General features: G+C 38.6%; 1 protein-coding gene across 3 annotated transcripts in view; it reads left to right on the forward strand.

Annotated features, from left to right (window-relative positions):
* The window catches only part of macrod1 (mono-ADP ribosylhydrolase 1), a 128,485-nt gene that overhangs the window by 2,373 nt on the left and 111,283 nt on the right, over positions 1 to 14,829 (forward strand). For all 3 annotated transcript variants that reach the window (XM_030144822.1, XM_030144820.1, XM_030144821.1), the window contains exons 2-3: positions 970 to 1,068; positions 1,334 to 1,441. In XM_030144822.1, coding sequence (XP_030000682.1) covers positions 970 to 1,068; positions 1,334 to 1,441 — 207 coding nt within the window. The remainder of the gene's footprint in view (positions 1 to 969; positions 1,069 to 1,333; positions 1,442 to 14,829) is intronic.

A 14,829-nucleotide genomic window follows, 5' to 3' on the forward strand; every position in this document is an offset into this window, starting at 1 on the left:
CAGCAGTCTGATATGTCAATAAAATGAGGTCAGCTGAACCTGAATATATTGAATGACCAGGATTGAACATCAGTGGATTTTCTTCTTCCCTGATGCTGTGGACATATTCAAAGACAACAATGTCAGGATTTATCAGGCTCAATGGGTTTGTGAAAGAGTGTAATCAAACCTAAAAGTGGTCCAACAGAACATTTTGTGTGACTTTTTTTGTGGCTGGGCAGAGTACATTCAGAGATGGCAGACTTCCACCAAGGCCAAGAGTCTACTCTGCTACAGGTTCCACAATCATTAAATCACAAACAAGCCACACATTATGCCCTATGTTTTCCGTCTTTGTGCCAGTTGTTGCTAGTTAGTTTAAACTGACATGGTAGTGAAGAGTTAGTGCTAAATAGTCACTTGATGTTACAATATATTGATATTATTTTGTTTTTTTAATGAGTTTATTTGAGTTTTACAATTTTGTCAGCCTCTGTAAAGTCAAACTGGAAAACAGTTCTGGCCAAAGTCCCTGTAAGGATTTTCTCCAGAATCTTCATGAAAATAGATGAGGAAGGGTTTGTGTAATACTGCCGATAGACAGGCATGAGTGATCATCTAACTTTCTTGGCAGAAATAATAATACAAAATATGATGAAATTGGTTACATTCCGGTGGAGTTTTTAGCCAGAGAAAAAAAAGTTTTGGGGGGTTTAAAATCTATCAATATGGATTGGAACTAATGAGCTGGAGTAACTGTCTGAACGCAAAAGTGCAGTTTATTACTATGGTCATAAATCACAACATTAGTTTTGTGCTGGATTTAGATTGTTCATTAGGGGTTTAGCCATGAGCTAATTTTCCATCAGGCTGGAATACAAAAGTACCATATTTGTATTTCTTCAGTCTGAGACAAATGGTGCAAATCTACTTTTCTATCTATCTAATGAGTTGTCTGCTGCATGTTCTCCTTTTCATTTTCTTTCTCAGATTTCCTGCTGTCTCTGTCTGTGAAGGACAGATGTCAGTACTACAGGACATCCAAGTCTGTGCCGCTTGATGAGATCCCACTGTGGAGTCCCACTGCAGGTCAGACACTGAGCATCAGTCTCATGACCTTTACACTCGGGAAGACTCTGGGAAGTGGGAGGAGAAGTTTCAAAGAAGCCAGATAGTACATTTAGCACCACAGCTTAATGAGACAAACACTGGTGATTTAAAACAAATATGAGAAACATGCTTGTACTTTTTCACATGTTCCATTTTGTTGCATACTTAAAAATTGAGACATGTTCTTTGTGTAAATCATTCCTAGATCCTGATACTGGTTGTGGTCTCTGTATATTACAATTAGGTGGTTCCCAGCAAAGTCGCTACCCCAGGGATGAGAAGTTGGACCAGAAAATTTCCCTTTACAGCGGTGACATAACTATGCTGGAGATTGATGCCATTGTGAATGCAGGTAAGCCTGTGTGCTTGTTAATAGATTAGCTTTTTTTGCTTTTTTTGTATCAGCAGTGGTATATTTTGAAAAGCACCAACACAAGCAGTAAAATAAGAAAAAGAAAAACAGGATAAAATATTCTTTTATTTCAGATTTCCCCAGTGTAGAAATAAGACCACGGTTGAGACAAAAGTAGTTATGTTCACTGAGGAAAAAGGAAACAAATACTGGAGTCAGTGAAAAATATGAAAAAGGATTATGATTGAAAAGGCTCAGTGCTACGCTTAATACAGCCCCTAGTCTGTGTGTGAATGATGTGCATGTAGCATAAAACACACTTAATTGCTGTATGTGTATGCACGGTGGGACAGCTGCAGGCTTTAATATGTTACAAGCACATTTGCACCGTGATGTTTCTTTTAAAATAGTGTTCAAAGAGAACACAACAATGAAAAGACAACAAAAAGAAGGCTTACTGAAAATATAAGAGTTTGCAAAAAGCAGGGGTGGTGTTTACGTCCCACTAATTCAAGCAGAATTTGCACATGCTGTTTTGGGGAAAAAAAAAAATCTATTTATTTATTTATTTATTTATTTATAAATCAAACATAAACTGATGTGATGTGTGTTAATGTCCGTAATTAAACTTGTAATGTAATGTCGAGGAGACTCCAGGAAGAATAGCAACTGATGTTTCAGTTGTTAATGGGGATCTTAAATGAAATGAAATGAAATGTGACTATTAAGAGACGATACTGTAGTGATACAAAGTTGTTGGACTAAAATAAGCTGGTGTTTTGTTATGCTAGGAAATGAGTTGTCAGTGTTGACACTTAATAACAGGTTCAGGAGTGTGGTCTGTTGTACAGTATTATAACTACTCTAAATAAGTGGAGGGGGAATCTTGTGAAAGCCAAGTAAGCCTTAGTTTTTAATTAATTTGCAGATGTAGTCTTTATGTCCCCTATCTATTTGTTATTGGAAGAACCCAAACACCAGATGTGTTAAATTACCTAAAGACTTATGCTTCATCTGGGAGATATTTTATTATTGGCTAATAGTCCTTTTTTTAAGTTAAAGGATTGCAAATTATATATATGAGGAATGAAGTGACACTTTTTTTTCTATCTGACACAGACTCAAACATTGTTAATCTAAGGCATTAGAAAACAGTAGCAAGTTTTTGTGCTGAAGAACCTGCAACCCGCAGCTATTTCAAGCTCAAAATGATTATTAAATTGTCAAATTTGTTGCTGATTTATTATCCGTTCGTCCTCTCAATGGAAAGTAGTGAATTTTTGATTACTTTAATCAAAGAAAACATGAATGATAAGAGCGAGTTATACAGAAAAATAAATTTCTACTAAGGTCAATCGAGGAAAATGTAATTATTTCAAGGAGTACACATTTACATCACATAAGAAATGAAATAGGCTGTAGCTTCAAACACCTTAATTAGAGCCATAGAAAGGTCAGACTGCAAGGGATGCAATGTGCAACTTTAATCTCAATACATTTAAATGCAGTTATATATTGTTAACATTTATATGTTTTATATGTTACATGTGATCAGTCGTTATCTCTTATCCCTTTAAAAAGCAATTTTATTTTGACCATTAGATGGCGCCAACAGCCAGCTCATTCACCGAACATCTTTTCCCATAAGGCTGTTTGGGCATGTGGGGGAAATATAATCGGTGTCTTGGCACAGAAGGTGCATGGGGGGAGTATAAGGCAGGCCAGCATGTCTAAATGATGCTTGATGATGAGGCTTTAGCAGAAAATGATAGATATTCACTGGCAGCTGACTGTCAGCAGGTGTACTCTGTGCCAGCTTTGAGTGAATATGTTGATCATTGACTCTCTTTATGGCTCTGCTGCCTGTGTTTGTGTGTGTACGTGTGTGTTTACAACCACTCATGCATACAAACGTCCAGAAGTAATTATGTGCGCGTATACGGTAAATAATTGTAATTTATGCGTCTCTGTAGAGGCGACTTTGTGTTGGTGTGTGTGTTTTACAAGAGCTTTAACAGAGTCGCACGATGCAAAGTAGCATGGAATTAACAAGAGCAAACAGCTAGTAAAGTGTCATTTAGCAGAGAGGACGAGGCAAGGTGAGGGAGGGAGACTGAAAAGCACAACACTGCCAGAGGAAGCATGACTGAGAGTCAGAACTGACTGTCAGAAAGCAAAGAGGAGAGTCTGGAGGAGTGAAAAGAAAAAGATAAAAGAGAAACGAACGGACACCGACTAGTATTTAAATCTCCAACTGCATTGCCATGGCAACAAGCAGGTACAGGGTACCCACAAAGGGTTTTGGGCTGTAGAGTGCGATCATCCTTTCTCTCTGACTGATTGGCTGGCCATCTGACTGTCTCTGTGGTCATTTTGTTGACTAAGCGACTGACCTTTTCACTCAGTGACTAACTGATTGACTTAGAGGCTTAGAGTGATGTCAGTGTGTCTCATTTAAAGAAATATGACTTTAAAATAAGAGTGCAGTGAGCATACAGTGGGAGACAAAAAAAAATTATTAAGAGACCAACACTAATGCTAATTTAGATACGCCTTCTCCTGTTCCAGAATGAACAGCAGCACCAGTAAGCAGCCAAACCAGCGCCTGTGGTTTTTGACATGTGGAGGGGGGTGTTGCAGATTTTCTGGCTTCTCTGAAAGGTCTTTGAGCATCATTTAGCCCCTAAGGCAGCAAACATTCAATTGAAGCCAACTGTGGCCAATTATGTGCTATACTGCCAGACTGGTGGACAGGTTTGGAGGGGGCTTCATGGCCTCTCTGATGGTGAACTGCAAACACACTCTTGCACAGACACAGAAAACACAGACGCTCTGAAGTTGCGTCAGTACGAGGAACACAGTGCACAAAAGCTGATGGAGGCCGTCGACCTTACAGGTGGAAACATGCAATACAAAGTGTTCCACCCTGATTCTCTGTTGGTTCTTCAACACTCATTGATCAGGTATAAGCATGGCATTGCAGGGAGGCTGGCCGAACGCTGTTTGTCGTTCATGTTGCTCTCAATAAAGATTGAATTTACAGTAACTCACCACTCCTCTTCTCCTCCTCTTCTCCTCCTCCCCCTCCGCCCCCTCCCGCCTTCCTTCCACACTTTTACAGCCCCTGGCTCCTGCCCACTCCTATAAAACACTACAAACATAAAAACCCACAAGCACTTAAGAGCCGTCCTGGTGAGGAGGGGGGGAATATTGTGGGGGGGCAGGGGGTGGCGGGCAGAAACATCCTCCTCTTTACACCCCTCAATCACTCCGTCCGGAGAAGGAGAGAGAGATGGAGGGGAGGATATATTGTCTCTGATGGGCTAGCTGATTAAGATGGATTGCACAATGAAATGTCGTTGGAGTGATGAGTTCTTGGAGTGTGTGTGCAATTGTGTGTGTCTGTGTGCGTGTGTGTCTGGATACAGCGTCTCGGCAACTAACTTTGCATTAAAACCTTTTTCAAATTGATTAAATGCAAATTTGCTTAGCTCTACTGAGCTGCATTTTCACTCGCAAAAGTTTTATTCCTCATTTCCATTCCTGCACTTACTTTCAGCCATCGTAGTGTTTATCATGTCTGACATTAAATGCCATTTATTTCGCCATACCTTTTTCTCTGAATAGAATTTAAATTTAATTGAGATAGATTTAAATAACTGAACTGATAAGTATTTTTGTGTAATGTCCTTTTTCCAGAGGAGCTGACTCTGTGTGAAAGTGAATGCAGCAGCAAAGTCTGCTGATAAATCTTTCAGCCTAGACTATAAAAAACTGTCCCTAAAATTAAGCCGTGCACCGTCAAGTGATAAAGAATATTCTGGTCCTATCTTAGTCTTTAGGACTGAACTACTCATCTTTGTCATAATTTCTTCTTGCTGAGAGACTGTGTGTTTATTGAAGGCTGAGTGTGTATCACACCTAGAGCTGAACAATTAATTGAAATATTATTGAAATCCCATTTTGCCCAAGTGCAATATACAAATTACAGGAGCTACAATTTGTTTGATAGAGGTAAAACGTGTCACAACATTCCATTTACAAGAACAACTTTACTTCCACAGAGAAGCCCTGGTGTACAACTCATATCCTTCAGATGTAGGGGAGGATGCTTGTTATGAAAAGCAACAAAAAAAAAAAAATCACATCATTATCATTTCACTATTTTTTAGTGAAAGTGAAATGCAAAATGTCTGTTCTTACTAAAAGTATGACTCATTACAGTATGTGTCAAAGTAACTACTCTGCGTACCATTCAGGCCAAGTCACACATTTGTGTGTTTGAACAAGATTACATACATGTATGCATGTGTCCACCTGTTTGTGCCAGACATCATACATAAATAAGCCTGTTTCTCTGGTTATGTGTGTGTGTGTGTGTGTGTGTGTGTGTGTGTGTGTGTGTGTGTGCAGTACATGGGCCTGCATGTGGTGCAAGAGGAGTGTATGGTTGTGCAGACTTTTTGTGCAGGTGTCCCATTGTGCGTGTGTGCATAAGATAGGGTCTCCCAGGTTTTCCTCTGCAGGTCAGAGATAAAGCTGTTGGTTGGCGTTGGAAACCAACTCACCGTGGCAACAGCTGAGAGATACAAGATTAGAGCCAATAGTTTTCCTGGCCTGCAGGTGACAGACCGATGAGAGAGAGAGAGAGAAAGAGAGAGCTTCAGTTGGCTACACTGCAACTTTGTGCACAGATAAGAAATTACAGATGCATAGATGAGGGACAGATAGCAAGGACAGTAAGCTGACAGAGAAGGAGGGTACAGTGTTCAGTAGGCAGGAAGGGCAGTGGTGCTTCAAGTCTTACCTTCAAATTCCACTAAAAGCTTCATGCTACTGTCAGTGTAGCATCATTGTGATGAACACGGTGGGTCATGAGGACAAACAACAAACAAGGACAAACAAGAAACTTCAGAAAAACCGAGATATTATGAGCACAAACAAGCCAGTCATGACTAATGACAGGTTTTTAAAAAGCCTCTGATTTTCTGTGAATTTTGTGAACTTAAGAACAAAGTTTTGGGCTTGACACATCAGGAATAATAATGACACCCTGAGTATGGCATTCAATATAAAGGTTAGAAGCAATTCAAAGTCACAAAACAATATAAAGCAAGGCTGAATACAAATAGTTTTCAGTATTTTGTATTGCAGGTGCCATGCACTTCTATCATAGTGAATAATTTATTCATATTTATTGATCTAAATTTAAGGCAACATTAATTACAGTTTGCCCTGGTTTATAAACTCGATTTCCATTTCAAGACTTTTTGAAGATTAGAAATCATTAAAATAATGTGATTATCTTTTAGATTTATTTTAACGTTGACAGCTGGTATGCAGAAATCAGGTAGTGAAAATGCCAGGATTTTATCCTTCTCCAGCAGCTCTCTCCTCTCTGACCTAAATGTAGACTGAATATAAAGATGAAATTCCACGACGTTGTGGAGAGGTGAAAATAAAATGTAAATTATCTTAGTTAGAGGAATCTATGCAGATACATTTTACAGATTTTCTACAGTCTTAACATGAAGCCCAGATGGGACACAGATGGTCTTGTTTCCTCTGAAATTACTTGATTTATGAAAATACTGATACGAAATTGTAGATTTTTTGAAAAAAAAACCCCCACTGCCAATGTATGTCTAATTTAACATGAAATAGCATTAAATCAATATATTCAATATAAAAACCGATTTTAAAGTGAAATGGACTCACATCTTTGACTTATAGCAGGGGTTTTTCAGTCAGATACACACAGGCAGATTCTTAGCTCTGGGATTGTGGAACATTAACATTTTTCACTCTATTTTCTTGTCATCTCCCAGTGCTCCATGACTCCTTACTTCTTGACTACTTGACATGTTTGATGGCTGCCTTATTGGTCAGTTCTCCTCATACAGTAGTTGTCAAGCAAACTCACTCATATAAAATCTTTTCTTTTTTATGAATTTGATGCAAGAAGGTCAGTTTATATTATCATTGTTTTGTTTTGGGATGGATGTGGAGGATTAATTATTCAAAAAACACTTTATCTCAATTCAGCTTTTGTTTGAAAAACAAATGTTTTAAAGTACAAATAAATACAATTAGACTTTTGCATGATGTTCTGAGTGAATGCAGCTGAAATGCAGGCTTCATCTGGTCTGTTCTGTGGCTCGGTCTGGGTTTCTGTTTAATTCATTGCAGTACATCATCTTATATAGAGACACAACAAGAGCAGAGGAGAGAGGAGAAACTGAATTTAATCAGAGTTGCAACATCCAATACAATGCTGTTTTGGCTGGATGTTCATGTAGTGTCACAAAAATCTACAAAATGTAGCAAAACTGAGTCTTCTATCTGATTGAATCAGATTCTGCTCTGAGATGCTTTTAAGGAACATTGTTATACACTTTTAGTACCTTTTCAATTATTGATGGTGTTTTATATGTGTGTTCTTAGTTTAGTGATTTATGTATGGTTTTAGAACTGACGTTTATTGTGTTTTATGCATATTCTTAGTGTGGATGTATGGCTGTGATATCTATTTTGTGTAACTTCTGCTGCTGCTGTCTTGGGCAGGACACTACTGAAAAAGAGATTTTTTATTTCAATGAGCTTTTTTCCTGGCTAAAAAAAAAACAAAAACAAGACAAAAGTAACAAAATAGATACAGAGGGCAGTGGTTCTGTTTGTAACTACTATTACTTGCAAACATTTCTATTTGATCATATGGGGTTTTTTGTGGGTCTATACCTCATTTTTACTACATATTTTAATAGTAGCAGAGATATTTAGGTGTGAAAAAAATGGTCATCTTTTTAGGTGACCACTGCCATCAACACAGTTAGTATATTCGACTTCAGAAATAATTTTAAGACTACTGTGTCATGGTGCAGAAATGCATTTTCAGCCTCTTTCTTTATGGGTCTCGGTGGAGTCCAACCACATTTTCCTCTGGAGGTTGCACTAAACAGCTGTTTTGCTGAATCCAAGTCTCTTTGTGACTCTCTTTCTGTTCATGAAGCACCAAAATGGCGTCACACTGTTCTTTTCTCGTGGTGTTGGCTGATACACATGATAATCCGGTATCTAGTATCAATGCTGGAGGGTTTAATTTTTTTACTATTTCCTGTTCAATTGCAGAAATCATTGTATGTGTTTTTTTTTTTTTATTATATTATGCTTACATTTAACCACCTCAATGAATTTCACACAACATTGCCACTGTTGAAGAGTTATTGGTAGTCTAATAATGTGCATGTCTTTTTTTTAATCACATTTTTTATTATTACAGTAATGGTAGGGCAGCTATCAATAATTCCAAATCAGTATTTTTGACCTTGGATACTTCCAGCAGGTACAGTTGGAATAGAACTCAGCAGTGTAGTATTTTTCATGGATTTCAGAAAAATCCATGGTTGATGATGGTCAATAGCTGTAATGGGGCTTTGGGGCTGTCGAGGATGAGTGAGCAGAAGTGTTGGGAAGGTATGAATGGCTGAACCCAGACAGCCAGACGGACAAACAGAAGGACCCGGACCAGAACAGCTGGAGGAGAAAGGTGAGAAGGATGCGCTCAGTGACCCTGTTTGGTTACTTTAAGAGGATAATACAAGAGAACCTGTGGCTCTGCAGGTAGAGCCCGTACATTGAGCATTACCCTACAGAGTCTCAGCATCACAGTACTTGTGCAAGGCTTCACTGATTCTTAGCTGGTTTTGTCAGCAGGGCTTAGCGTTGTGCTTAGCGCCAAAACCAGCCTGGCAGACATCCCTGCTTTTTGCCACGCTTCAAGAATGTGTATGGGAGATTGACAGGCCTGACTCGTTCTAAATTGCCTCAAAGTGGCTAAAATTATATGTTTTTTTTAAATCACCTGTGCTGCATTTTCCTCATTTGACTTATTTAACGGGGAACATAAAGTGGAGAATCTTTGCGTGCTTAACCACTTTAAAAGGGATTTTCCAGCATCGGCCTAAGGATTAAGTGATTTTTTTTTTCACAGATTTACTTTGAATGCTACAATATCTACTAGAGCCTCCAACGCTTAAGCTGTTGAGATTTTGTTTGTTTTCAAGTGTGCACTACAAATTATTAAGGCCAATCAAGTAGTAACAAGTGGTATTTTTAAGCCTGCCTGAGGAATTGATATTTTTAAGGCTACATTTTGACCGACACTTTGTCATTAAGTGATCTATCGCTGATGTATCTGTCTTTAATCAGAAGAGGCAGGTTGTTGTTGTGAACCTCCCTGCCTCCCTGGTAGTAACAAGGGTTGGAGGAGGTGATGGAAAGCCCACAACGGAGAGTGACTCGTGCTGCTGAGGTCCCACAGGCCCCGTAGTGTGCGCTCTCTATCTCCGTTTTTGCTGCAGTTACCATACATCTACCCTAGAGCTCTTGTCAACTCCTCTTAGGACATGCTCATATTACAAGATGCAAAATGTCACACCAAGTTTGCTATTCTAGACAAATATTTTCCATGTGCGTGAGGCAAGAAAGCTTCAAAATAGATATTCCAAAATTTACGCATTTGTGTTTTAATGCATGAAGGGTACTTAAATCAAAGCAAGATAAAATAAGAGTCCTCTACTTGCTTTCAGCCCAAATTAATTTAGAGAGACTTGTTTACTCTTTAAATCAGTTCTGATGCTGCTGCTGGAAAACAGATCCCTCATGAACTGCACTGTTTCTCCCCGTCGTAGTAACTGTACTTCCTTAGCTGTAGTTCCTATAGCAGTATCCCCACTGCGCTGACTTGGTGTTTTATGAAGCAGCGCTAATGGACATGTTCTCACAATATGCCTGTCAACTGTCTGTACACACAAGTACTTACAGTGGCAAATTGGCATTGCTGATGCTGCTTCAGTTTCAGTGCAAATATAATACACTGTCAAAAACTTGGTCCTGCCATGACTACTGTACCTCAACACTCTACCAGTTGGGGAACCAGGGCAAATTTATAGTGGTGAGTGTGCTAATGGAGATGTTAACGTGTTTATTCAGTGGAAAAAGGATTTGGAAATGCCAATGAAAGATTATGAGGGGAAATTTTTATCAGAATAAATTGGATGTATTTTCCTCAGTAAGGTGAAGGAACTACTGGCTGAAAGAGGTAGGGTGAAAATATTAACTATCCCAAAATACAGAGCAAGACATGTTGACATTAAATAGACTGATGCAGCATACTCAGTTCAATTAATGACTCAGCCCATTAATTAAACAAAAGTTACATTTTGATCAGTAATCTCTCATGTAGAAAATTATTTTTAGAATTATTATTTCTATGTAATTATTTTTTTGCAGTTCATTCAGTAAAATCCATCATTCATAAGGATGCAAATGGTCCAGAATAGATTTAAGAATCAGTAGCATAACTGTACTAATACTGTCATGTTTGATTCATAATAACAGAGAGCAATGACAAAGACATCTGCAGGCCTTGACATTGATTCAGTGGGCAAACACAGTCATAAATGTGCTTCAATATAACATTGTCCTCCTGTAGTGATGATGAGACTTTATTAAGTATGTTTTTATAGAGAAGACATCTATCTGGCTCTGTTATGACTGGCTCACGGTTCAGAGACAGAGTTAACATTTATTTTAACAAAGGATAAACAAAAGTGTAAAATGGGATGTGGTAGCCTAGTGATCAAATGTGGGTGCCTGTTGACAGCGTGTAAATGAAAGACAAAGGCATCTGCTGGCAAGGTAAATGGTAAATGGACTGCACATATATAGCACTTTTCCACACCTTCATGGTGCCCAAAGCGCTTCACAAAGTCTGACATTCACCCATTCACGCACACACATACACCAATGGTGGAGGTCCCTGTAGAGTGGAAGACGGCGCGCACCATGAAGTTGGTGGGGCTGGCTTAAGAATGCCTCATGCATGTGCTCTCAATCTGTAATCAGGCCTGTAACATACAAAGACATACCACATACACAGTAATAGACTAGGACCATAACACTATGCATTAGAAATTAGATCAAAACTAGTAGGCTGTCACTAAGGAGGTTCAAGGTTACTTTATTTGTAGATAATATTTAATATTTAACCCTTTCATGCATGAATTATGACAACCTTAATCAAGAGTTTGTTTTTTTTTCCTGAGTGTTTCTATTCCTCTTTAGGCATGAAAAAAATGAAAAATTTTTATGAACCTAATTTTCATGGAGTTCCAAAAATGTCCACTCAGCTGGACACCATGTGTTTAATTTCAGAAGCAAAGAAACATGTATTTACTGATACACTGTGTCAAAACTAGGAAATAAAAAACATGTTTGATGTTGCTAATCTGATGTTTTCTCACATTTTAACATACCTGCATGGTGATAATTTGCAAAAAAAAAACAAAAAAAACCCAAAAAAAACCAGCAACGTCTTTAAAATCTAATAAAAATTACAAATTTTTTACACTCAAACATGTTACTGCAGATCAGGTTTATCTAGAACAGCAAAGTTACAGTAATGGTATGAATTGCAGTGTATGGGATGATGCATAAGCGTCCAATGTGTTGTCTTATATGGAAATAAAACAGCAACATCCATAAGAGAACACCTTTGAACAGCTGTCCACTGTAGTGACCACTATGCATGAAAGGGTTAATAGAGAGATAGTATTTAAGTTAAAACATTTCTCAGAATGTATTCAAAGGATTTAAATAAATTCTCCCTATGATTTAAAAATACATGTCAAATACAGAGGTAATTACTACACACCCTCTTGAAATGGCTGAATTTTGATGGTAACTCAAATGAAAGACTGAAGGCGTATTTAATATTTTTAAGGCTTTAGATGTTCCAAGACTTACTGCTGTGAGGAATCGAGCTCTATATGCTTCACATCCACTTAAAAGCTGTGGTGGTGTGTGTTGTCATTTCAGGTTTAACTGGATTTAATCTTTTTTACGTCACATTCTGAGGTTGGATAACACACATACTACTGACCCTCATCTCCTCCTAGCTTAAATCTTGACACTTGCATCTCACACTTATTATCTCTGCACTGAAGTCACGCTGCTATGTCCACTCTGTCCTCTTGTATTCATGTCTTTGCCATGAGCACAGTTTGGAGGCTGCAGTAGCTTTGTGAATTGGCTGCGGCACAAACTTCAACAGGGCTGCTGCTCCAGTTTTTCCAGTCCAGATCTGTCCAAGTTAATTACGGTACAACTGTCAGAAATACCACTTTACTGGTCATTTGGGCAGCGGCATTAATGTTCTGTGTGTACTGAAAATTTTGATCTTTCAAGGTTCAGTGCCCCGAGTTTCCGCAGGATGCTCCAGAGTGCATTTTGTGTCTCAATTTGAGGATGGAAGTAGAAGTATAAAGCTTTATGCTGGTTTGCGAATCTCCAGAGTTTTGCCCTTTCCTTCCCCCCATTTTTTCCTCATGCTCTCCCATTTAGACATCATCGCAGGGCTATGACCTGAGAGGAGCAAGACAAACGGACCTTAGTTTACAGCTTCAGATTGATTTACACCCTGACATTGAGAAGTTAACATACCCTTGGAGAGTTAATCCCTAATGTTGTCTAGGCCAGTAAATAAAGAGGGAAAAGAAAAGCCAAACTGAAGGAGTTTGCAGAAAAGCTCATTCGTGTTAATTATTTCTCTCCCACCCCTCCCTTGTTAAAAGCTTTCCCACCCCTCCAATCAATCGCCACTTTAGCGAGCAGGAAGGGATGGAGGAAGTGCGAGCCTCATTAGCCTGATTGGTCCAATGTGGGAGATGGAAGGAGATGGAGTGAATAAGGGAGTAAAAGAGAAAAGGAGTCAGCTTGATCATCAGCACTTGGCCCGTCATTGCTACTGTCATCAAGGCGAGTGATTCAGATGTGGTGGTTTGTTTTTCATTTTGCTGTGACTCGCGGTGGGCCTGGAGATCATCCTCTGGAGGAACCTGAACACAGTGGAAGTGGTTGATAGATGTAGTTTTGTTCTTTCCCTGACTATGGTAAAGGTCAAAGATTGTTAGCGTCAAAGCAGATGCACTCAAAAAACACAAGACATACAGAAATTTCAACAGGTATAACAGGTTCACATGGATTGATACTATTGAATAAAACTGTAATGGTTGTTGCCTCCTAAAACCTGACTAAGAGATCAATTGGTATTTGAATTTTAAAGAAAAATAAAATAATGAAATACAGGGAAAACAGGTCCAGTATGACACTGAAAACACACGATGCATGTCTGAAATTAACCGTGTTTGACTTAGAAGCTTAAGTTGTCGATTTGGACATCTACATCAAAATCATTTTTTGGGTTTCAAAAGACATCTTAAAGGTGCATCATCAGTGATCTTCCTGGGGTCCTTGTGGGTTTTGGGCGTTTCAACATCATATCTGCTCCAGGTGACCCATCTGGGGTTGATCAAGTCCTGGATTTTATCCCAGCAGCAACAGTTCACAGGCTGACCCTCTTCAATTTAAGACACCGTGTGGCTTTCTCTGCACCATCTGTAATGCAGTGTGTTGCACACCTCTCAGTGGCTCCTGAACTTTCAAGCCTTTTCAGCTTTATACATGGAGCCTCTAACAAATCCACAGTAGCCCACCTTGATTGACGGAGCCCGTCACCCCTGGATCCTGCACTGCTCTACTAGCTCAGGGTATTTGGCCAGTTTCCGCTCATGGGCCTCCTCCATGTTTGCTTTCCAGGATGCATGGCAGTTTTAGCTTGTTTAATATATATCATTCTGTCGTTCCGGTTTGGCGGCCACTATCAGCAACAACCTCTGCCAATACTGATAGTTTGTAAAACATCCTTTCAGCTCTGAGTAAAATCGATTAATCTGCCTTTTCCTTCTATAACCTTCAAGAGAACAACAAGCAAAACAAAATGAAAACAGAAAAATACATAGAATATCATTATGTGAATATGCACTGAATCTTTGTTGACTGCACTGTGTCCTGACCAGCGTTCTAACAAAATACACCCCCAGTTATACACACCTCATATATTTATTTACTGCTGTTTTTATTATGCAGAATCATTGTTAACATCCTAAGAGTAGTACTGCTCTCATTTCTTATAATAATAAATGTTCTAGGGCAGCCAGCTGATCCAAACAGAAATAGAGGAGGCTTTCCATTTGACCACAAGTCCACACCAGCATAAGGATAGTCCTCACCCACTCAGCAAAGTAAAGGAATCTTCAAGGAGACTCTCTCTCTCTCTCTCTCTCTCTCTCTATAAATATATATATATATATATATATATATATATATATGTATATATATATATATATATATATATATATATATATATATATATATATATATATGTATGTACAGGGTGGGGAAGCAAAATTTACAATATTTTGAGGCAGGGATTGAAAGACAGTGTATGACCAATTAGTTTATTGAAAGTAATGACAATTTATTTGCCA

Source organism: Sphaeramia orbicularis, chromosome 10, assembly GCF_902148855.1.
Source record: "Sphaeramia orbicularis chromosome 10, fSphaOr1.1, whole genome shotgun sequence".
NCBI lineage: Eukaryota > Metazoa > Chordata > Actinopteri > Kurtiformes > Apogonidae > Sphaeramia > Sphaeramia orbicularis.